This window comes from Emys orbicularis, chromosome 3 (assembly GCF_028017835.1).
Source record: "Emys orbicularis isolate rEmyOrb1 chromosome 3, rEmyOrb1.hap1, whole genome shotgun sequence".
In the NCBI taxonomy this organism is placed as follows: domain Eukaryota; kingdom Metazoa; phylum Chordata; order Testudines; family Emydidae; genus Emys; species Emys orbicularis.
The window spans coordinates 200,163,433-200,187,400 of record NC_088685.1 but is presented as its reverse complement, the minus strand read 5'-3'; the positions used below and the strand labels follow the sequence as shown (position 1 = coordinate 200,187,400).

At 45.3% G+C, this 23,968-nt stretch overlaps 1 protein-coding gene across 1 annotated transcript; it reads left to right on the top strand.

The window, feature by feature from the left end:
* Nucleotides 1-1,347: 1,347 nt before the first annotated feature.
* On the top strand, nt 1,348-19,344 carry CEP68 (centrosomal protein 68). The gene is made up of 6 exons (XM_065402142.1): nt 1,348-1,734; nt 2,710-4,242; nt 6,799-6,921; nt 9,403-9,499; nt 11,516-11,685; nt 19,294-19,344. The coding sequence occupies exons 1-6, from the start codon at nt 1,348-1,350 to the stop codon at nt 19,342-19,344; spliced, it is 2,361 nt and encodes a 786-aa protein (XP_065258214.1).
* Nucleotides 19,345-23,968: the final 4,624 nt, after the last annotated feature.

The following is a 23,968-nucleotide window of genomic DNA, read 5'->3' as shown; positions in this document are numbered from 1 at the left end:
GTGAATTGTGACTCAGACTATGTCTACGCTACAGGCGCTACAATGGCACAGGTACGGCACTGCAGCTGTGCCACTGTAGCACTATAGCGTAGGTGCTTCCCGGAGCGACGAAAGGGTTTTTTCCATCACTGTAATGAATAGATTTCTCAAAGGTGGTAACTGGGTCAACTGAAGAATGCTTCCATTAACCTAGCGGCATCTGCACTGGGGGTTGGGTTGGCTTAACTAAATTGTTCAGGGGTGGTGGATTTTCCACACCCGTGAGCGGTGTACCTAGATTGACCTAAAATGTTAAATTAGATCAGTCTTCAATCGCAATTCACTCCTTGCCCAGGGTGGAAGTAATCTATGCCACCCTGTGACTGCAACTGATCTTTGTTTCTATACCAGCAAAGCTGTGATGACTGGCACACCCACTCCCTGACCCTCTTATCAATGAGCAATTAGTCATGAGTAATCAATCACTCATCAAGGTAGAAGTTGCACAATCAGGCCCTGAGATGATTGTTTTATATCTTTTTCTTAACATCTCAGTTTCAGAGAAGTTGACCTGCAGAGAAACCCCCATGTATCCCTGTAAGGAAATTACCTGTCCCAGAAGTGCTTTAGGGCTTGATTCTCTAGCCACTCCGCTGCTATTGAAATGAGTGGCTGTTCATTTGAGCCCAGTAACTTTATTCATGTGCAAAAGTGCTCTCAGGATCATGGTCCTTAGTTAGCAAGCATAGAGCTGTCAGAGCAGGTACAAAACCTGCATTTGTTCTGAATGTACCACTAGAGTAAAATGACAGGTTTCAGAGTAGCAGCCGTGTTAGTCTGTATCCGCAAAAAGAACAGGAGTACTTGTGGCACCTTAGAGACTAACAAATTTATTAGAGCATAAGCTTTCGTGGGCTACAGCCCACTTCTTCGGATGCATATAGTTCACTCTATATACATCCGAAGAAGTGGGCTGTAGCCCACGAAAGCTTATGCTCTAATAAATTTGTTAGTCTCTAAGGTGCCACAAGTACTCCTGTTCTTTTCACTAGAGTAAAAGTGACTCTCCAAAGAGCAAAACTATGATTTTAGCATAATAACTTGTAATGTGAAGTCAGAAAAGTCCTGGCAAAGAATGAAAGCAAACTTGTCATTATTTTGTGTGATTGAAGATGCACAAAGATGATGTAATCTTATGATTTTTGCTCAGGGCGGGCTAAAGTGTTTTTCCTTACTTAGACGCAGGGTAAAGCAAGTCCATGTTGTTTTAGTTGTGTGGAAATGGGGAAAGAGGGTCACTTTGTTGTTTCTTTCAGGGAGTTCAAGACTACGAGCACATGGTCTGTGAAGGGAAGGAGTTCTGCATGAATGGCCTTGGATGTAGGAAAATCAGGTTCTGAAGCCTCACTGAATGTGAAGGCCAAGTCCTATGGTAGGTGGAACTACACAGAACTAGAGACAGACTGCCCTGAGCTAGTTAGCAGTGTGTGTCTTCTTTTAGAAGCAGAGGAAGTGAAGTCATCCCCAAAAGGAACTGAGGATGCGGCAATGGATGGAACAGGCCACAGAGTAACTGGTGTCTCCCAGAGAAAGCCCAGCTGTTGTAAAGTATCTTTAACACCTTCTTCCAGGTTTTCCAGAGCAAGAGCAAAAGCAACATATGTGGAGAGGCAGCCATTAACTGATTGCTACCATGAATGGTTCTATTTACCCCATCGCTTTAGCAGAACTCTTTTCCACCCCGGAGGGCAGCAGGTGAGAAGATTTCACTTATTATTTTATTTATTACATTTTCAGCAAAAGACCCCCAGATGAGGTTGGAGATCTGTTATGCTAGGCTTGATTTTTCACTTGTGCTAAGCCCCCATATCGCTTATTTAGGAGCCTGACTTTGGGCCCCCACGTTTGTAAATGTTGGCCTTTGAGGTAGACTTGTTGGGTATGAGGTTCAGTGCAGACATCCCCCTCCTTAAGCCCTTAGCCTGGCTATTGGAAAGATTTTAACAAAGCATTTCAGATTAATTCATTTTTTGGTAAATCCTTCTGTGCCTGGTAAGCGACTTGGTAACATTGTGGGCATGCTGCAAAGCCCGTCCTTTCTCCTCCTCGTTAAAGCGGGTGAGGATTGGCTACATTTCTGTGCGGGCCTTTGTTTTTGTTGTGATGGTTAGTTTATGGGAGGGAGGCTCAGAGCACTGGATGGGCGTGTGTTGCATTTAAACACTCTAAATAAATAAATGTCGTGTGATGACTCTTCACATCCCTTTTCCCCACAACACATGCTTTATAATGATGTCTCTGGCTGACTTTATAATGTCTCGTGTCATACAGCCTCCAAGTACCTGGCCTGCCTCACTGCAAATATGGCGACATTACCAGCCCATTTCAGACCTGGTGTAAATGGGTACGACTCCTCTGAAGGCAATGGAGTCGACATGTGAGCACTTGCTTACACCAGGCCTGGATTAGGCCCTGAAGTGCCATATTCCTGCCCTGCTGACAACACAATGGGGCTTTTATCTGCACTTCTGCTACTTGTATTGTTCAAAGAATTCTTTACGAGTTAGACCTTTGTTTTCTCGTTTCTGTTTGCAGGGATTCTCCCCACTGGTGACACGCATTTATAACGTTGTCAAAGCCATACACGAACTACACAGGCCTTTAATGTGTGAACTACGATTGCTTCATTCTGTATGTTTTTTTCCCCCTCCCCTCTAATGTTTCGAGCAGATGAAAATGGTGGAATGTCCGGGCTGTAAGGAGCACCTTCCGAATGCTCCTGAGCGTCAGCCAACACTTCAGAGCTCAGCAATGGACGCCAAAGTTTACATCTCCAGTTCTGAGTCCCTTCCTGCCCTAAATGCTGACCATGGGAGCCAGGCCTCACTTTCCCTTTCTTCAACCACTTTGAAGTCTTTGCCTAACAGAACACTCCCCTGTTTTGATACAGTAATCCCAACGTTTTCCAGATCGAGCCTTTCCACACCACCTTCAGAAGACGATGACTTTGAACAGCAGGAGATAAGATCAAGAAGCTTACCAGCTCGAAGGGTTTTTCCTTCATCTGAAGTCTTCCCCTCTCGGTATCTGCACAGTCGCTCTACTCCAGTAGAAGATCCCATGCTCAGCACACGCAGGCTGTTAAATCCTCTCTTTGATGACTGCGTAGCTGTGGAACAAGAAAAAAAGAGGTCGTCCTTTCAGGCTGATTACTGGGCATGTGCAATACCTGATTCTTTACCCCCGTCTCCGGACCGGCAGTCTCCACACTGGAACCCTAATAAAGAGTATGAGGACTTGCTTGATTACACTTACCCTTTGAAGCCAAAATACAAGCTTGCAAAGAACACCAAGTCTGTGATGCCTGATCCCTTCTTCCATGACTCTGGTATAGATCTTGACAGCTTTTCTCTTTCACCTGAGAGCACTTTGAAGTGTATCAGTGCACCCGGTCAAAATCAACATGCTTCAGGGAGCAACGTAAGCCAGAGTAAGGAGTGTGGGATCTCGGCAGAGAGATTTTCAACTCCCTTGTCTAAGAAGCCAGGATATTTAGGAACAGTTCCTTATTATGGACCTTCACCTATCACAAAAGTGTCCTTTGCAGAATGTGTTGCTACTGCCACCAAAGCAGATCCCATTAGAGGGTTTGCAAACAGTTTGCTTACTTCTAAGTGTGCTGGACTTGGTTCATGTGATCAGACTCACATAGATGGGAGAGGCTGGGGTAGTAGAGAGGATGAAGACTTTTCAAAGTGTCAGGTAAAGAAAAAGGGTGCCAGTCATTTTATACCCTCTACGCAAATACTACCACTGAAAAAAGCATGGGAGAATGATGAAGAATTTCTTTCCCTGCCTCCCAGAATCAAGGAGTTAGAAGGTTTGGCTCGATATTTGTCTGATCTTTCACTGACTAAAGGGAGACCTGGGCATGACCAGGTGCAACAAGACCTTCCATGCTACAATGGCAGCAGAGGGCAGCTTTCATTTGACTCTGTTGAAGATCAAGGCAGCATAAAGAGCAAATATGGAATTCACGGCAGTGAGGATTGTGTTCTGTGTCATGCGTGCAACTCTCAAAAGCCCTCTACAGAAAATATTAACCTGAGTAGCCAGGACTACAGGGAATCTGTAAGCAGATTGGGAATGCCCTCCATCAGGGACATGCTAGATGGGAGATACCTATGTGCACTGGAGACTGAAGGGCAGCATCTAACAAAAGGGAAGGACCAACAGAAAGAGTCACTTGCACAATGTATTAAGGTGGGTTGAAACGAGAAATTAATGGAAGATGTCTGTGTATTTTTGTTTTCCTCCCAATTCCTTTTGCATGACGTTTAAATTTCCTGCAGCTGCTACTCATTTATACATTAGGTTTCACTGGAGCAGACTGGTTCTGATTGTGGGAGGGCATCTCTGCCAGCTTGAGGTTCCAGAACGCCACACAACTCTTGCTGTCTGTGGCACCCGGGCTAAAGTGCAGAGCCCAGCCTGCAATGGGAGTTTTTTCCTGCAGCTTCGTGAAGCATTGTGGTTTCGTGTCTGCTGAGTTTCACATTGAATTTCAGGTTCGAACATACTGAAAAGCTCAAAAGCTGTGTCTGCACTGGACTTTCGCCTACAAAATTTCCCACTAGCGCAGCTCCAGCAGTAGGAGCTCTAGTATAGACAAGGCACTGGCATTTTTATCACCATTTTTTCCTAGGCCTTCTCTGAGCAGGGTTAGATGATATTGATGGTGAAAACACTGGTGGTTCTGGTGACTTGTCTACACAAGCGCTCTGGCCTTTGTTGCCACTGAAGTGAAGTTGCCCTGGTGGGAAATCTTAGGGGAAACAGTCCAGGGTAGACACAGCAAGAGTGACACTGTGAAATTGTCGGATTTTCTTCCCCAAACTACAATGTGGCTTGAAGTTCAACCCCATTTGCTGGAAAGTTAGTGAGCCTATCAGTGAGTTGGCTCCTGGTTAAGTGCATATTGAAACCAGGTAGATATTTGTCAGAAAAGTTTAGTAAGTCTCTTTTTCTTAATATGCTGTAAATCAGAATTTTCAGTGCAACTCCTAGGACTGATCAAAATTGTATCCAGCTTAGACATTTGGTGGTGGGAAGGGGAAAGGAAAAACATTTTTGGTGATTTCCCTCCCCCCCCCCACACACTTTTTTTGACTCGCTGTTGAGCTGGTTGCATTTTGATGACATTTCAAAAGAGGGGGGCAGGGGTTGATTTTTTTTTTTTTTTTTTTCCCCACGTTGGACTTTTGCTCCCTTTATTTTCAGCTGGGTCTAGACCTTCCTAAGTAGCGGCTTTGTCCCCAGCGTCACGCTGTGTTTGTTTGGTCATATGGTTGTCAGTATTCTGAATAAGTGACCATGTTGCAATGACTAATGCCAGTTACAGAGACCGGGAGGGAGGGATTGCTGTACTTAGGCACAGGACTAACTCACTGCTGTACGTGAGATCAGAATTAGGCCCACAGATCCCAGCTCAGCATTTCGAACAGGCAGTTTCATCTCTGTGTTTGTTTCGTTGTACTTTGCACCACACAAGTTCTTATTAAGCCTGGTCTAAACTTGAAAGTTGTAACAGTATAACTGTTTCAGGCAGGGGAGTGGGTTTTTTTTTTTTTTATTGACCTAGTTATACCAGTACAAGCAGGGCCGGCTCCAGGCACCAGCTTAACAAGCAGGTGCTTGGGGCGGCCAAGGGAGAGGGGCGGCACCTGCGGCAATTCGGGGGCGGCAGGTCCCTCACTCCCTCTAGGAGCGAAGGACCTGCCGCTGAACTGCCGCCGCCAATCGCGGCCTTTTTTTTTTTTTTTTGCTTGGGGCGGCAGAAATGCTGGAGCCGGCCCTGAGTACAAGCCATAGCGTGGATGCAGATATTGGTACAAAGGTGCCTTTTACCAGAATAGCTTATTCCCCTTCCTGTACAAGGCTAGCTATACCAGTATAAAGCACCTTTATACCAATATAACTGCATCCTTTTGGTGGGGAGGAGGGGGTGGTTGTACTGCTTTAACATTACTGGTATGGTTAAAGTGCTACAACTTTCTAGTGTAGACAAGGGTTAGGTGAATTAGGGCCAGATCCTTATCTTCAAGGCAGTGGAGGGTGCTTAGCTCATACAGAGGGTCCTCAGCACCCTGCAGAAATACAGTCTTATTGTGGCTTTGAAAATACCCCCTGCCAGCTCTCTGTCCCCCCCTCCCTCCCCCCCCCACACACACTTAATTTAAAAATAGACCTTTAGGAAGATTCATGGCAAAACCATTCAGTAACTCTGGTGTTCTACAAAGTGGGGCCCCACTCCTGCAGAGAGACATGAGCAAGCAAACCCTCATGCCTGTGCAGAACTCCGTTGACTAAAAGGCTTTTCGTAGCAGCCATTTGAAAGTCAAGTCAATAACACTAGTGACTTGTTAGCCACGTTGAATACATTTTGGGGTATGCTGGTAATTTTTCATCTGTCTCTGCCTTCCCTCCTCATTTGTGCCCTAAGATGCATCCTATGCTCTTGCAAGCTAACTTGCAATATTCATTTTGTTCAGTGGGCTTTTAGACATTAATTTTCATTTCAAGAGTGTTAAACCCAAATAAATTAATAGCTTTCTTGGGTTTTTTTGTGGGGCAGAAGGGAGAGGGGAGTGAAGAAAAGGAAGAGATCAGCACTCAAACAATGATCTTCAAGAGCAGTGATTCTAGGCCAGCATGGAATAAACATTTTATGAAGCATCTTTGGCCACGTATTAATGTCATCATATCTTTGTTACGGAAAAATAGATAAATAATGCCTTTTATTGTGATTCATCAAAGTAGATATTTTGCTGTCAGCTAGAAGAGCTAATTCATTGGCTGTATAAAGTAGCAGAAGTTACAGACAACTGGATTCCACCCGAACCAGACGTTGAAAGTGTGAAGACCTCCCTACATCGTTACCTGGTAACTATATTTGCTGATCTTTTTCTTTTCTCCCCAGACAAGTATTTTAGTAGGAAATATTGCATAAAACTTTTAAGGGGTGTGTTTCAGAGTAGCAGCCGTGTTAGTCTGTATCCGCAAAAAGAACAGGAGTACTTGTGGCACCTTAGAGACTAACATTTGTTAGTCTCCTGTTCTTTTTAAGGGGTGTGGTGTTTTGGGAGGGGGAGGGGGGGAAGACTCAGTGTTGGCCTTGGGTCAGTTGTTGGGTGTTAGTCGGGAGACCTGTGTTCAATTTGTGCTCTGTCACAGACTTCCTGGGTGACCTTGGGCAAGTCACTCAGCCTTTTTGTACCTCATCTGTCAGATAAGGATAATACCACTGCCCCACCTCACAGGGCTGTTCTGAGGATAAATATATGTAAGATTGGAGATGCTCAGGTACTACACTAATGGAGGCTATGTAAGTACCTAAGATAGATGGCTGCTCCTATTGATTTCAGTGGGAGAAGTGTTAGGCCAGTGCTGGGAGCACTCAGCATACTTCAGTAGAGTGTGTTCTGAAACAAGGGTGGGAGGTTATCTTGGTCAGTGTGAGAGCATCACGCAGATCTAACTCTTTTTTTATTTAGACTTTCTCTATGTGGTTGGGGGAAGGAACCTTATTTTCCATTGTTGTATTTTATTAACATCCTCTATTACTTCTCCTTGATATGTTCTTTAGTTACTTGCTGTATCTTACTGCACAAAGGGGTGGGCCCTGGCCATTTTGGGGACAATATCTGCACTACCATTCTGTTCTCCTCTCAGAGATGTGCTGTACTCAGAGCCCTAGAATATCCATCCTGGGCGTGGGGTCAGCCCCACAGCTCACCTAGAGTCCGTTTGAGGGTGTTAAGTGGTGCATAGGCCATTTTACCCCTTCTAAATAAGCCAAGTGTCAGATTAGACTCGCCACTGGCGTGCTCCCCCATGGCTGGGTATGACATCTCAGGCTCTTCTCCTCTAGCACCTCCTGATGACAGCTGAGCCCTTCCAGCCCTGCAGTGCTCTGCCTCTCCTCAGGACATGCCCCTCCAGCCAGGCCACGTTTAGTTCCCTCCCTGCCCCTTCCAGGGTAAACAAAGCGTCCAATAAACTAAACTCAAATAAACATAACTTTCCGTATTCCGCTGCAGGCTCTTCGTCCCTTTCTGGGCTCTGCAAGGCTGTCGTCCTCCTAACACGCAGAGTGATGCCTCCCAGGGCTTTCTCCCGGTTGGCCCAGTTTCACACTCAGTAGTCCTCCTCCCCCTTGTGTCAGGGTGTTTCCATACCACCCATCCCTGAGGCTGGTCAGGGAACAAGGCATCTCTCTGGGTTCCACTGCTGCCTCAGACTGTTCACTGCCTTCCTGGACTTCTGCCTTCCTTGGCCTTCCCGCAGCCCCGCCCTGGGCTTATTGTACCTCTGCTGCTCAAGGCTTTTCCTCCACTCTCTAGCAACCAGAGAGGGACTGCGGCATTCTCTCCCTGCAGCCACCTTCTCAGCAGGGGCTTCCTCCCTCTGTGCTCTCCGCTCAGCTCCTCCCCCAGCTGGGCTTCATCTTCTGCTTGGCCTGGCCCACTAATTGCTCTCTGTCTCCAGGTGTCTCTTTCCTTACCTGTGCGGGGCACAGGTGATCAAGGTATTCTACGAGTTAGAAGTTAGTATAACTTTTTTGGGCAGTGAGCACATGCTACACGCAATATTCCATTTGTGTTGGCATGTGATGAGAAATCAGAGCGGTAGAATGAATGGACCGTTACTAGTCGTAATCCTTTTTAGTTACCTTTGGTTACCTGTGGAGGGACTTGTTCATTTTCTCCTCCCCAGGGGAGGTGCCCAGGACTCTGCGCTCCCAGGTTTAGCGCGTAGCTCTCAGGGTGGTGGCAGAACTTGAGTCTAGTTCTGCTCTGCCAAGGAGTCGCTGCGTGGCCTTGGGGCACATCACCTGAGCTCCGTCTGTTCTTCCCTCTGTAAAGTGGGGAAGATAATACTTACCCGTCTACCTCCCAAGGGTGACTGTGAAGATTACGGTGGGGCCTAAAGTGCTTGGAACGTGTAAGGTACCCTATAGCTCAGCAAGAGTGATGCGTAGGGCTGATCTATAAGGCTGCATGTACCCTTTGCAATGGAAATTGTGTGAGTAGATTTCCTGGGATGAGTAGGTCCAAGTCAGACCCTTCTGTCTTAGGCTTCTCTATCTGATCCGGAGTCAAACCACAGGATCCAAGCACCCCCAAAAACTAAGGGAAAATTCATATCCAGGGGACACCTTTGGGCCCATCTCTACCCAAAACACCAAGCATATCACACCTCCAAAATGGCTGCTTCCCACAGGCCAGGAGATCAGGAATATTGAGGTCCTTTCGATCATAGGTCTCCCTCCAGGCAGCATGATGCAAGCAGCTAGTGGTACATTTCTATCCTGGTATACGGTCCCCAAAACACTTGTAAAAACAAAACCTGTTTTCTTCGCAGCAATTCAAGAAAGATGTAGCTGATCACCAGACGCTGACAGAGAGTGTGTTACAAAGGGGTGAAACCCTCCTGAAATGCATGGCGTCGAATTCACCAGGTAAAGGGACTTTCTTTTGGACGGGATGTGGAGAACGTCTCTTTGCGTGAGACGACAAAACCTGCAAGAGGTCAACATCCAGCTTGAGATTCATGTCCTGAGCTATGCTTTGTGTGGGGGAGAGATTCGGCAATCTTGTCAAAATTAGTGGGAGCTTTGAAGAGAAGTGGCTGATAATAACTTGGAACAGGGCTGTTTATCAGCGAGCTCTAGGGAGGGTAATAAGAGCTTTTTACTTAGTCTGGGGACTAAAGTCTGCCCTTGAAGATGCAGGTCTAAGGTGAAGGTGTAAGTGCTGGTGAAATCCATGGCAAGTCAATCTGAGAGCTGCATTTGGCCCCTCAACTGCAGTTCAGACTCCAATTGATGGAAGACTATTCTAGTTATTTGTCTCCATTTAAGCCATCATTTACAGGCTAGTTTAGAGCTGACAGTTTTTTAAACTAGTGTCAAAACCTCCCCATGCCACCTCTGCTCCACCTCAAATCAGAAGGCATTTGTCAAAAGATACGTCTTGGATATTTAATGGGAGAGCCACGTATTTATGCTTCTCTCCTGTACCTCTGTATAGTTGTCTCTCGAACACGCTACTTGCCAACTTCGCCTCCAGCCGTTACTCAGCTGGAGAAGTTACCGCACAGCAACGCCCCTTCCTGTCCTGAAGTTTGCTGGTAACAGACAGTAGCAGAGCTTGATTTCTTCTGTAATGATAAGGTCACAGGGTTGGCCGCTCTCTTTTCCCTTCTCTAGACTGCTTCTGCGCCTTCCTCTCCTCTAAGAGCATTGGCAGGTAGTGCAGCCGAGCTGCTCCAGGCATGGAGCGCTCTTTGCCCTGCCCCTAATGCATGATAGCAGCAGCAGGAGACATCATAGTTTTGGTTCTGCCTCCGTTGCCATTTCAATGCTTCAGTTTTTGTATTAAGGATTTGATAACCCTGATGTGGCAAACTCCCCGTGGATTGGGGTGTAAATCTTGTGCTGGGAAGGGACCATTTAACACGAGTAGGAGGAGACAGAGATGCCTTTAAGCCTCCATTGCACCCTTCGAATTCTAAATGTGGCCCCTGGTGCACCTTAGAGCTACAGCACCTGAGTCTGTGCTAAGTAAGGACTTGTTTGAATAGACACCTGTGGGCCACTCCAGCAGCTCAGAATAGCTGGAGCGTGCCCCTAGGGGCTGTGCACGAGGGCAGCCTAGTGCCTGTGGTGGCAGGAGAACACCCCTGTGTCAGGTGGATTTCCCTGGTGGGGAGACACACCTGAGGTCACATTCTTTAAGCTGCCGGAGCTGTCAGGGGCCAGATCAGGACCCTGTTTTTTTGATCGCACGTTGATTAGATATGCAGAGAGAGAGAGACTAGTTGGTTTTTAAAGTCAACTTGTGTTGGAGCTATCTTGGCTCCAGACAAAGGCTTGGGGGGGGAGGGGGGAGAGAAGGGGGCTACTTGGTTGCTATAAGGAGGATCTAGTAGCCGCTGCATCATCCACTTTCCTGTGGAATAGAAGTCAGGGTGTGTAAGCCTTCAGGAGCTTTGGTTTTGGATTCTATTTTCTATTGGTTTGTTTTTGTAAAACTTTGCACTTTTAAAACTTTAATATGGGGGGGGGGGTGAACTGAGTAGAGAGCCATCAGCTGTGCCCACAGACATGTATGTGAATAGATCTTTGAAAAATCCTCCACTGCCAGGGGGAATGAAATCTAGCTGGAACTTTGTTCAAAGAGATTTAAGTTTTTAAAATGATCTGACTGCATGCACAGTTACCGTATGTGTATCTCTAGACCTGGTGGGGGTGTTTACGGTGGTCCCCAAACTTTTTTCTATTATAACATTGCATTGTGGTATTGAAAAGGCGGCGAACCACTGCACTAGAGGCAGCATTTCTAGAAATGCATGCTTAGATTTGCATTACAAATAAATCTGATAAAATGTAGATGGAACACTCCCGTCTGCTTTCTGTGCTGGCTTCACTATGGAGACGTTCCATGGTAATAAAAATGATACTCTTACTTGTTAGTTTTAAAGGACACCCTTGGATTGATTGCAAAACAATCAGAAGAACTTGAAAGCCATGCAGAACGTTTGTATGAATCGGTTTTGGCAGCTACGGATACCATTGGGGGTGACAGCCTGATAAAGGACAGTGACACGCCACAAACGGTTGCTGAGGCAAAAGAAGCCAAGTGGGTAAGCAAAGGACTAAAATGTGAAAGAATATCCCTTCTTGCATTGGTTCTTTTGACATGGTGATACTCAGGATAAACATTTGAATTAGCCCATTCTGGAAATCAGACTTATCTGTGTGATTAAAGACCACATTATTTTGGAAATTCCAAAACCTTAGACCCAGCCCCAAAGGGGACTCTGAAGTGCAAAATCACGAAGGATCCTGCACTCTTTTGCTGAAGGGAATGCACCAAATGAGAGGGGAAAGGTGGCAAAACTTGCCATCGACACAAGATCAAGATTTAACAAGTAGGTGAGTGGGCAGCAGAATGCCGCAGATGAAGTTCACTGCCGACAAGTGAAAGGTGATGCATGCTGGAAGGAGTAATGTCAGCTATCTGTATGCTGGAGGCTAAGCTAATGAAACCACTTAGGAAAAAGACTTGGGCATTCTCTCAATGAAACCTCTGCTCAATGTGTAATGACAGTTAAAAAAGTAAACAGTGGCAGTATGTGTAACGTATGCGATAGAAAATATTGTCATGCCATTCTATAAATTAGTGGTCCACCCTAAACCAGAATACTGTGTTTCTCAAACAACATACTGGCAGCAGACATAGAAGTAGTTCAGAGGTAAATGACAATATTGATTACAAGCATGGAGAGACTTCTATGTGAGAAGAGATGGAGAAGATTTGGGATTGTTTTTGTTTAGAGAAGGGACCAGTAAAAGTGGATGTGTTAGAGAGGCACAAAAATAATGATTGGCTTAGAGAAATAAATCAGACGCTCTTGTGTGCCCTTCCTCATAAGACAATTAAATGTTCTCTTGTTCTTAACTTGAAAAACGACAGGTTTCAAAGTGATAAAAGCAAATAGTGTTCCACACAACACATAACCAACCTGCGGAACTCATTGCCACAAGAATATCATAGAGGCCAATTATAGGCTTCAGAAAAATCATTAGACATTTGTGTGGGTAAAGAGAACATCTACAGTTACATTAGATCAGATACCCAACATTTTAAGGCATAATTCAAAAACTAACAGATTGGAGCTAGGAACCTGTGGGCAGGTTGCTCCGTTATTGTCTGCTACAAGGTTTCTTGCACCTTTCTCTGAAGCACCAGATAGTGGTCATTGCCAGAGGCATGACATAGGACAGAATGGGTTACTGGTCTGAGCAGGAAGGGCAATTTCTATGTTTCTACATGTGGCCTTCATGAGTGGGGGCCACATGGCATCGTCCCTGGGGCTACCATGTGTTTAGTTTTGGGTGGTGAGGGAAAGCCACTACTACGTACAGCATGCGCCTTCCCAAGCCTGGCCAGAAATCTGCTGGGAAAGGCAGCAGAAGTTAGCGCTAGTCACAGGATCAGTAGCTCTCCCTTCCCAACATCTACAGCCCTTGGAGGTTGGGGAGGGAAGGCTCAGGCACGACAGGGGTAGATGGTGGGGGCACAGCCCGTAGAAAGCTGTGGCTAGGTCTACACTACAGCCGGGGGTCGACCTAAGATACGCAACTTCAGCTACGTGAATAGCGTAGCTGAAGTTGCGTATTTTAGGTCGACTTACCTGGCTGTGAGGACGGGGGCAAGTCGACCGCTGCCGCGCCGCCGTCGACTCCGCTGCCGCCTCTTGCCGCAGTGGATTTCCGGAGTCGACGGCAGAGCGATCAGGGATCGATTTTATCGTGTCTTCACTAGACGCGATAAGTCGATCCCCAATAGATTGATTGCTACCCGCCGATCCGGCGGGTAGTGAAGACGTGCCCTGTGTTCCTTGTGGGGAAGGCGCAGAGGGGCCTGAGAGCTGCTTTGTCCTTGCGAATTACCCAACTTCCACAGGCTTAAAGCCTGACTTAAACATGGGTTTTGGACTGTGCCGAATTAGAGCAGCTGCTACAGGCCCTCACCGGTGGAGGGGAGAATGTGTTGGATTCTCAAGGGATTTCAAACTAGTGTTTCCTATTGGGGTGGCAAAGTAAAGCGTCACCACCAGCAAGCAGCTTATGCTATGAAACATTGAGGTCTTTCACTGTGGGCAGTATTGCCAAAAGATCAGCGTTGGACAATCAAGAAGTATTTTGTTTAGTTTACAGGGATTTGGATTCATTCATATATTAATTTTCTCTCTGTAAGACTTGTGAGCTATCCTTGTTCTGTAGGATTTGGTGTTTAAACAAGCCCTACCCATGACAGTTGCGGGTAGAACACTGAAATTTAAACTCATGAGACTTTTACCTCACAAACATTAAAAACGCGTGAGACGACTTATAGGCATTGAGCTTCAGAGTCTCTGCATAGGCTTTAGCGTGCAGATACGCTCTGGAACAGCTAGAGAACGTGGTATCTTCTCCCAGTCGTCTCCCTGGTAGTTATGAAATTCTTTGCCTCTTCCAATATAGTGTCCAACAGATCGTTATCTTTACAGAATTAACCCTGTCAAGGGTGCAGGGAGGTTGAGGTCTTAGCAGCGTGCGAGAGATGCTGGTCAATGGCTCCTTGTCCTGGGAAGTATCATGGTTTTCTCTCTGGAAGATGCATTTTTTTCATGAGTCAAGCAGGATGGGTCAGTTTATAGGTTGCTGGCCCGGACTGAGGAAAGCTTGGTTCCATTCCCAGCTCTGACAACGACTCGCTGTGTGACCTTGGGCAAATCACTGTGCCTTAGATAGCTCTTTGGAATAAGGACTAGCTTTACTAGGTGTTTGTACGTTGCCTAGCACAACATGCCCTGATCTTGATTTTTACTAGCTGCACCTCTATGTGTTACTGTAATACAGCATGACAAGAGGGATAGCTCAGTGGTTTGAGTATTGGCCTGCTAAACCCAGGGTTGTGAGTTCAATCCTTGCAGGGGCCACTTAGGGATCTGGGGCAGAAATCAGTACTTGGTCCTGCTAGTGAAGGCAGGGGGCTGGCCTCAATGACCTTTCAAGGTCCCTTCCAGTTCTGTGAGATAGGTATCTCTCAATATATTATTAAGAGTGCCCAAGATTTCAGAGAACTATTGATTAAACTGGTCCAATCTTGCAGCCAAGACTCGCACTGAGCTGTGCCTGAGTCAGGCTGCAGGATTTGGTCCAGAGTGAATGAGAGGATTAAGCCACTTCACTGTTACAATAACACGGGCTGCCAAAGCTGTGAAGCTGCCCAACGCTTCGACCTAGGAGACCGTAACCCAAAGCCAGCACAAATGACGTGACTTTTAAAAACGAAGCATTAGCGGCTAGCATAGAGGGATTTGAACAATAGATAATAGGCTCTCTAGCTTGGCAGCAGTACACAGCTTTCTCTAGGGGACTCTTCCTTTGCCTACGTCCTGTGTGTTTTGTTCTTCATCACCACTTTATGCTAACAGAATGGGATAAACATTCACAGCAGCGTATGGGGTGTAGCCTTGTGACTCCTGCTGTTGTGTGGCCAGAACTGTGTTAAACACCCCGCCCCAAGAGCCATTCGGTTCATTTGTTTAACCACATCCACGCAGCCTGGTGGGATTGTCCCCTCATTATTGGCCCTGGTTGTTAACAAGGCTAGTGGGTCTGAGCAGAATTCCTGCTATTTTTGTGGCTTTCTACTGTTCCTGTGTGAGGATGTGCCATCTCCTCAGGAATAAGAAGGGAGAAGCATAACAGGAGTGGAGAATATTTACCAGCTGGGAGAAAGGGAGATGCAGCAGCCCCTGGTAAAGAGACCACGTTAGGGCTACACTTGTGTTGGCTCTGCCCAATTTAAAGGGCCACACTAGGAGAAAAGTTTCTGTGGCCTTGATTCAGGAGAGCATTCCTCTTGACTTCAGTGGCACTTAAACGCTGTCCTGAATCAGCCTGTAAGAGGGTAACCCTGCAATGGGTGGAGCTGGGAGGAACCAAGTATTCCCCAAAACAGTGTGGTGTCTCCCACCACTACATCACACCATGCTTATTTCTGCTTTAGTTCATGTGCTATTTGCACAAACTAAGTTCTATGGCTACGAGAGAGTTTAACCCTATTTTGCCCCCTCTGTGGTGTGTGGGAAAGGGGGGTCGGGGGGAGGAGGTAATTATTGTACCCTTCCCTAAAACTTGACAAGTGTCCTTTTTAACAGCCTTGAAGCATTAGAAGTGAGGCTTGCTGCATGTTGCGTAACAAACCCCTTGTGTGCTGGGGTTATTGCCTGCAGTGCTCACACTAGAAGTCCTAAAATTATATATTATTAAATCCTTAGGAGATTTAAATTAAATCCTTCCCTGGTGACTTTCAGTAAATGCTTGGAATCCAGCGTTTCAGTGTCTGTCGGTGCTAGGACTCTGAGGTAAAAAGTGATGACAGCAAACACACCTCTTCTCCCAGGGTACATGGACAATTGAATTTTTAGTCGGGTTTTAAGAGGTATTCACGAACACAGTTGTCCATTCTAGAGCTGGAAGGGCACACACATTTGTTGCTAGTCCAGTTTAACCATGCTGCGGCGTAGGGAACAAACCTTTGTGTCTTATCTAATCTAGAATTTACATTGTTTAAGATGACTGACAATTGAGATGCGGGTTTTCCCTTGGGGCAGTGTTTACTTTGTGAGGTGAACAGCAGCACTGTGCTGGAAGCAAAGAGCTGGCAGAAGTGCGGTGTCGTGGAGAAACTTTCCTCCACTTGGTTTTCTGATCCTGAGCAGGCTTCCCTGTTCAATGTTTTTCAGCAGCCTGCTCCCTCCTGCCCTGGGAGGATGATGGCAGCTCTGGGGCAGAGGGCTGGGTGAGAAGGGCTTTCTTAAAGCTCTTGGCAACAGCTGGCATTCTAATCTAGTTTGCTACAGTTGGGGCTAGACAACCATTTTGCTCACCCAGGAAGAGGAAATTCAAACCCAATCAAAAGCACTTGCTCCCCCTCTTCCCAGTCTCTCAGAGCCCTGGAGTGTCAGGTGGCAATAGACGGCTCCGTCTGCCTGATCTAAACCTGGGCGGAATGGGGGACAAAAGATGAAGAAAGGCCATTTCATTTTGGGTACCTGGCCCATATCGCTCTGAGGGTGGGCCTCTGATGGATGGAGACGGCTGGGGGAGGGAAGGGGGCTCTAATCCACCTAAAGAAATCCCTGTAGCCTGCTGCAGGGCCCTTGTGCTGTGGAGTTTGGAGGGGAGGAAGGAGGAGGCCTGGTTACTCCTCACACTCATTGTTGATGACCGCTACCAGAGCCAGCTTACATGGGAATCAAGTGAGGAGTAAGGACACTCTGTTGCCCCTCTCTCCTCTCCAATACTCACTCTTCCCCAGGTGTCTGGACTGCCTTGGCCCTGGTGCCTCCCACATGGAACAGGCCTCCTAGCTGGGCGGAGAAGAGCCTGTCGTCTGGGTGCACAAGGTAGCAGAAGATGAGCTGAGCGAAGGTGGCTTGGAAGGAGAGCTCTGGTGGATGCCAGAAGCCTAGCCCAGCCAGTTGTAGGGGCAGAGCTGTATGCACCAGTGTGGATAACAGGACTCTGTTTTGGGATAGACCCTGACGTTCTGGAAACTCTCCAGCTCCTGGAAAACTTGGTTCTTTAGATAGTTCTTGTAGCCAGACAGCTGATATTGCTTAGGCCATGTCTACACTAGGAGCACTTTGCTGATATATCTGCATCTGCACTTAAGGTCTTTTGCCAGCACAGTTATCTGTCAGGGATCCCCCTTCTTCACACCCCTGACTGACACATCTATACCAGCAGATGTTTGTAGGGTAGACGTGGATTTAGGTGGAAGAACAGGTTGCCTCTAGGGAATAGAAGCATGACGCATGGACTTGGCTGATCTAGCAGCTAAAGAGTGAGTAACGTTTTGGAGAAGACGGACCTCAGACCAACATGAAAAGATTTGGTCTAACTTTTCTAGAAATCTTTGATAACTCCCTAGTGGGCAGAAACTGAGATGTTGCTCTCCTTTCCCCTCGCTGCCCCCTTTTCTCTCCTTTGTTTTTCCATCCTCCTGCCCTGCTTGCTCTTTTTCTTTACCTTTACTTCATTAGCTCTCTTCTTGGTGCTTTTTATGTCTATCCAAACATTTGACCTGTGTGTATGCCACTGACCTAAAATTATGATCAGTTTTTTGAGCAGGAGGATTGAATCTATACAGTGAACTGAAGGAAATAAGTTTCATAGACCTACTGATCAACTCTGTGACACAGAAGTGGCATTGCTGAAATATACTGAACGTGTATATGCTTATAATGCAAATTATTGATTACTGGACTGGGTATGTTTTGGCAATCTGTCAATACTGTTCTCTTTTTCTTCTCTGCTGTTCTCCCCTTATCATTTTTTTTTTTTTTTTTTTTTTTTGGAGGGGGAGGATTTCCCCCCTCCCAGTAAAATATATAAATTAATAGGGAGCAGCATCTCAGATTTCTGAGCAGGGGGGCAGGAGGTCTTCTTGCAAAAGGCACAGAAATGAGACTGAGAGATGAATGGATGTTGAGGCTGCCCTTATTGGCAGAACGTTGTTGTTCCAAATGACACTCAGAATAAATTGGGCTCCAGTTATGAGGCTCCAAATGTGGTAGGTTCTTTGTGTGGGTGTAGGTGGTACCTGTCTAAAACAATCCCAGCCTCTTCAGTACATCGACATCTCAGCCTTAAACTGTAGAGGATCGAGTCAGCATGATCTTATGGTTAAGGCATTAGCCTGAGACTTCTTGTAGGATCTTGGGCAAGTCACACTTGCCCTGTGCCACAGTTCCCCATCTGTAAAAGAGGGTTCTTTATCTTGCCTACTCTTTGGGGCAGAGACTGTTTCATGCCATGTGTTTGTGCAGTGCCTACAGTGGAGGAGCCCCAATTTCAGTTGGGACTACTTGGGGTATGTCTACACTGCACACTAAGCCTGGTCTCCAACTCAGGTTTGAGCCCAAGTCCTCTTCCATCTACACACAAATCCGTCTGACTCGGGTCAGGAAGAACTCAAGAGCCGGGTCCTAGGACCCTACTAAGGGAGGGTATGTCACAGTCTGAGTCCCACTGAGATTTGGGTCCAAGCCCTTTCACTTCACAGTGTTTGGCACAGCTCAAGCTGCAGACCTGAGTCAGAAGGTTGGTGTGGACAGTATGGACTCGTTAGCACAACTGTAAGGTCTGGGTCCAGCAATTGTAAAACCCAGGTTTACAATGCAGTGTGGATGCTCAAGTGCTGGCTTGGGAACCACAAGCCCAGGTCCCGGATCTGGGTTTACAATGCATTTTAGACATACCCTCGGTGCTGCTCTGATGCACGTAATACTACTGTAGTAGTCAGTTGATGCCTGAATTTCACACACATGGCTCTGAATCATTTGCCTTCAGTGACATGCTTCAAGCTGTTTTCTTTGCAGCACAGTATGGTGACAGTCATGCTAAGAGATGCATTTCTTCAGCTAGTGACAACTCCGCTTTTAATCTATAAGAAGATATCTAACCTAACCTACTTTTGCTGTTTCCTTTTCAACTTGCAAAGTTGCAAACAGGAACTTGCTTCCTTGAAAGCTTTTAGGGAACAAGAACTTAGCAAGGAACAAGCGATAAAAGTATAACATTTTATTCTTCAAAGATGTACCCAGAGATTATTAAGCAATACAAACATGGCTTTTCTTTACCTGGACTGCAGCCAGCTAGTGGTAACTAGCTCTCTCTTTATATTTCAGGTAATACCTCTAGCAGAGATGGAACTTGTCAGCCAATCTTTGGAGGCATGAAGGATGAGATGCAGCAAGGCACTCTAAGCAATAACCTTTTCAACTTTTATAGAAATGGCAAAGTGAAATTGATCACTAAGTACAGTGCTACTTGGCAATACTGGGATGCTTTTCATCAGTTTGTGAAGTAAGAGCTGTTGGTTACTGTGTTTTTATTTAAACTAGTCCTGCAGTTTAAGTTGTTGTTGTAGCAGGTATACAGGAGCTCTTCAAACAAGCGCTCACGGATATTTTCAGTTGCTTTTCCCTTTAGAAGTTGCTTGTTCCATTTAACAGTGTGTAATTGTCAGGAACCACCACCCTTTTAAAATGAGTATTCCAAACACAGAACCCACATAACTTGTGATACTTCATTTCAAGTAAAGCTGTGTGGTTTATTTTATTGTTGCTTTTTTTTTTTTTTTTTTTTTTTTTACTTTAAAATTTGGCTCTGGGATTTACTGGTAGCAGGACTCTCTTCAGCTCTCCTGTCTCTCAGGATCATACTAAAACACTCTAGTTCCTATTTCTGTCATCAACCACTGAAGCAGATTTTGTGCACATTCAAATGTAGTTTAAGTGCGTTATGTCTGATGCAAAAAGGTCAAAAGCCCTTTGCTAAGTGACACTTAGTTAACTATGCCAAAAGCTTTGAGTAGTTTTTCCAGGAATGGGTTACCTAGGGTGGTGGTGGAAGCTCCTTCCGTAGAGGTTTTTAAGGTCAGGCTTGATGAAGCCCTGGCTTGGATGATTTAGTTGGGGTTGGTCCTGCTTTGAGCAGGGGGTTGGACTAGATGACCTCCTGAGGTCCCTTCCAACCCTGATAGTCTATGTATATTCAAAAACAATGTTTCTCTGAGGCTGCTTAGGTGCACTGTACCATGAAATAGTCCCATTTATCAACTTTACTGAGCTAACATGGAATTGACAAGAAGCAGGTGCAGACATCAAGATTGAGTAATCCTTACGCTACTCTTGCCAGTGGCATGAAGAAGTAAAGAGGATGGCATGTGGTGATTACGTTGAATGATGTGACTACAGATCTTTTCAGTTTCCCGATAAGAGGAGAATGGTTTTCTTTCATATTTTTGAAGTAAGGTAAGGTAGAGATTACTAAACATCAAAGGGTAGAGTTTGTGCTATGCCCCCTAAGCACAGCCCAAGCAGCAAGGAGGGTGGATGGTGGATTTAAGCTGCTTTTGCTTTACCTAGATTCTGGGCTAGGGTTCTCCAGCATAAGTTAAAGCATCCTCAGGGCCTGTTCAAACTATAACTCTCTCCCTATAGCTGCCTACATGCTGATCTCTATGACCATGGCTGCCCCTTGCAGCCCCTGATAAACAGCTGGTGCCGTATGATGGGGTAGGCCCAGAAGCACCCCACAAGAATGCAATGATTTTGTGAAGGTTTCATAATCTGTTGGAAAACTTTCTGTGCTATGAATGGTAAAGGGCACGGTAAAGTTAGTCCCACAAGCTGAAGGTCTGAAATTCCAGCTCAGAAAGAAAGTGCTTTTATAGCACTGAAGCCCAAAAAAAGACACATGGTGTAATCTTGTATTCAACAAATCTTCAGTGCCTTAAAGATCTGCAAAATTAGCAAAGGTACCCAAAGAGCTTCCTCACAAAGCATCCTTGACCTTTTGTGAAGAGCACGCAAATCCCCTTAGCTTGATCCAGTACATTGATGAGCTCTGTTTTGAGACATCAAAGGTGACCAGCACAAGAACAAAATGTTATGGGAAAAGGGTGTAAAACTAACAAGTAAATTAGTCCTGAAAGGTATTCCCTTCTTCCCCCATCAAGAAGGTGGCTTTTCTCTTCCTTGTAGTCATGGAAATATCAATTCTTAGTTTTCTTCTTGGTGTGGGAGAACACCTCTGAAAGCCAGACAACTGGAGAAGTGCTTAGCACAATGGTCTTTTCTACTAACTGTTCAGGTGCTTAGGTAAGATTTTTCAAGCACACTAAAATCCCTTCTCAAATGCATATGTTTTCACACTATAGATGTTTTGACCCTATTTGGTCTATAGATAATCTCTCTGAGAAAAGCTAGACAACCTGAATTTAGTGCATGGGAACATGTTTAAAAAAGCAATTCAGCTTTATGCAGAACAGTGCCAAGGACACTTTTCCTTTTGCACAAACCTTTTAACAGGTGCAGTAAGGTGTCCAGAAGGATTTCAAGTATTGATACTGTTCCAAAACAGAATTTTTTTAGTCAGTGGTTCTAAGCAGGCTGCAACCAATTAACCACTGACATTTTGTTGTTCAACTGCCTTTAAAACAAATTGACTGCTGTTATATAACCATCTTCAGAGCTAATCTGCTTCAGTTCCCCATCCTCCATTCTTGTGAAGATAAAAATGAACTTCCATTCTACATAGTATGTGGCTCATATATTAGTGGTAGAGGAAAATACTGTATACTTGAAAACATCTAAGAATTTCCTGTTTCCTAAACAGTAGCACTATGTTTGTTACATGATAGTGAAAATGTTAAGGCAGAGGATGTTTGTACAATCTGTGCTTACCCTGGGCCAGACAAATACAGCATTTAGTGAATATTGAAGGGGGTTAGTATATTAATTTATGCTCTAGAGGTTACAGTAAGCTCTTCCAAACTGAACTGGGGCAGTAAAGTAAAGTTAGCTGGTAACTGCCCTGGCTTTGAAGGAAGAAGAAAAGTCAAGTTTTGTTCAGTTTAATCTTAAATTAAGCCATGAACATTTTCCTCATCAAGTAAACATCTAGAGAGTAAGCATTTCATAAATAGAAAGATGAAATTGAGGCAGTGCAGTGGACAAGAGGACTGTGTTGACCAACACAGCTGTTTGAGCAGCGGAGTGCTGAAAGAGCACTATTGCGTATGGTCTCTAAACTGCTATTCTAGTTGTGATATAGCCACCTCCTTAGGCTGTCCTAATCACTAGAGATGCTTTTTCTCAATTTAGGCTGAGGAAGGAGTGCAGCTGCTGAGGTGTAGGGGTAACCACTAGTACAGAAGGATCGAGAAACAAGCTATACTTAAGTAGCACTAAAGCTCAGAATGGAAATGAAACAAGAAAAGGATACTTACAAGTTTAAATGTTCAGCAGTTGTAAGTCACTTACAGCCCTAGATTTCTACAATTAAGGTGCAGACAGTGGGGCAGACCAGCTTCTAGTAGGAAGAAACAAGCAGAAGGGGGCAAATCCTCTACCTACAAATGGAGAGACCACCCAGAAGTCTCACTATGGGCCTCTAATGTAAGACTTTTTGAATTAACTTTGTTAAGCAGGAAGTATCAGCTGCCTAAAAATCTACTGCCTGCCCATTGAAAAACAGTTGGTTACTGACAAGGCCAGTCAATTATTTCACTGTCAGATTTGTGGTGACAGTAGCTACAGGCTTGAACAGAGTCCCATTGTATGGGACAGCTCAGCTCTCCAAGGTTTAAGGAAGAACCTGTTTCAGATGTCTGCCATACAGGAGCAGAAGAGAAGGGCTGCCTATGACACATTTTAAGGGTGGGGGAACAAGAAGGAATTTGATCTCTGCAACCTCAGCTCTTATGTTCCTATCTCAAATCATTTCCCAGAAAGTCAGTGGAACAGTTGTTGCAATGTTTGATAAGACTTTGGGCCTAATCATTTCCTCCCACAATGTGGAGGGCAGTCAAACTCATTTGGCATGTTCCATCTCCCTCCATCCCACTGACACCTCACATTCACACTGTGTTTGTGAGGAGGGCCTGAGCCAGCGTCCCTCATTTCTTGTCAATCCTCCATGGTACAAGAGTTTCCCTGTTCCTTGTGGATCATTGCAGTGAGACTACCTGCCTCCAACACCTTCTCAATTTAGAAGTCAGATGATCAGAAGACAGCAGATACATCACATTAACAGATTATACCTCCTGCCAAAAGCCTATAAAAATAATCAAGTTCAACAGCTAGGAATGTCTGTTTCTCATTAGGCAGCTTCTCCCACCAAACTATATCCCATATTAATAAAGACTTTCAAATTTCTTGTATGTGCTACCTGTAAGGCTATTTGTCTAGCTAGGAAACTAATTCAGCTGGATCTGGTAGTAGTGGGATTAGAATTCTATCCCTTCCAGCATTTCAAGAGGGGAGCAGTGCAAGCAGTATGAGATTGTGAAGTTTACATGGTGTTAGAATCCATTTAACCACACATTTTAAAAACAAATCAGTAGGGCAGGCCTGTAATGTACTGGTAGTTGTAGCTTTGGTTTCGAGGAAGCTTGCTTCCTACCTCTGCTGCTAAGCAATGGCAGACTCCTAGAGTTTGAACTGATAGTCTACTGTTCTTCACTCCTCACTATTCTCCCTGCCCTAGATAGATCCCTAGTCAGATCTTTCCTTAAACTTTAGCATGCACAGATGCGCCACCACATGAAGACAAAGTTCACTGCAGCATGATTTAGCAAAACACCAAAGACAACTTAATGGTGTAGCCCAAGTTGGTTTTGCAAGACTTTTATTACTATATATGAACAGTAGGGTTTTGGATTGCATGTAGCAGGCAGCTTGACATTTAGAAATAAATGAATTCACTTGTGTGGCAGTCTCATTTGAAAGTGTTTTTTCCCCTCCTTCAGTGAACACTCTTTCAGAATATATTGCCCATTTCCTGATCTCATTAGCA

Coding starts and splice junctions, on each gene's coding strand:
- CEP68 (XM_065402142.1), top strand. CDS start 1,348: ATGGCCTTGGATGTAGGAAAATCAGGTTCTGAAGCCTCACTGAATGTG. Junction 1,735..2,709: donor TCCACCCCGGAGGGCAGCAG/GTGAGAAGATTT, acceptor TGTTTCGAGCAG/ATGAAAATGGTGGAATGTCC. Junction 9,500..11,515: donor CATGGCGTCGAATTCACCAG/GTAAAGGGACTT, acceptor CTTACTTGTTAG/TTTTAAAGGACACCCTTGGA.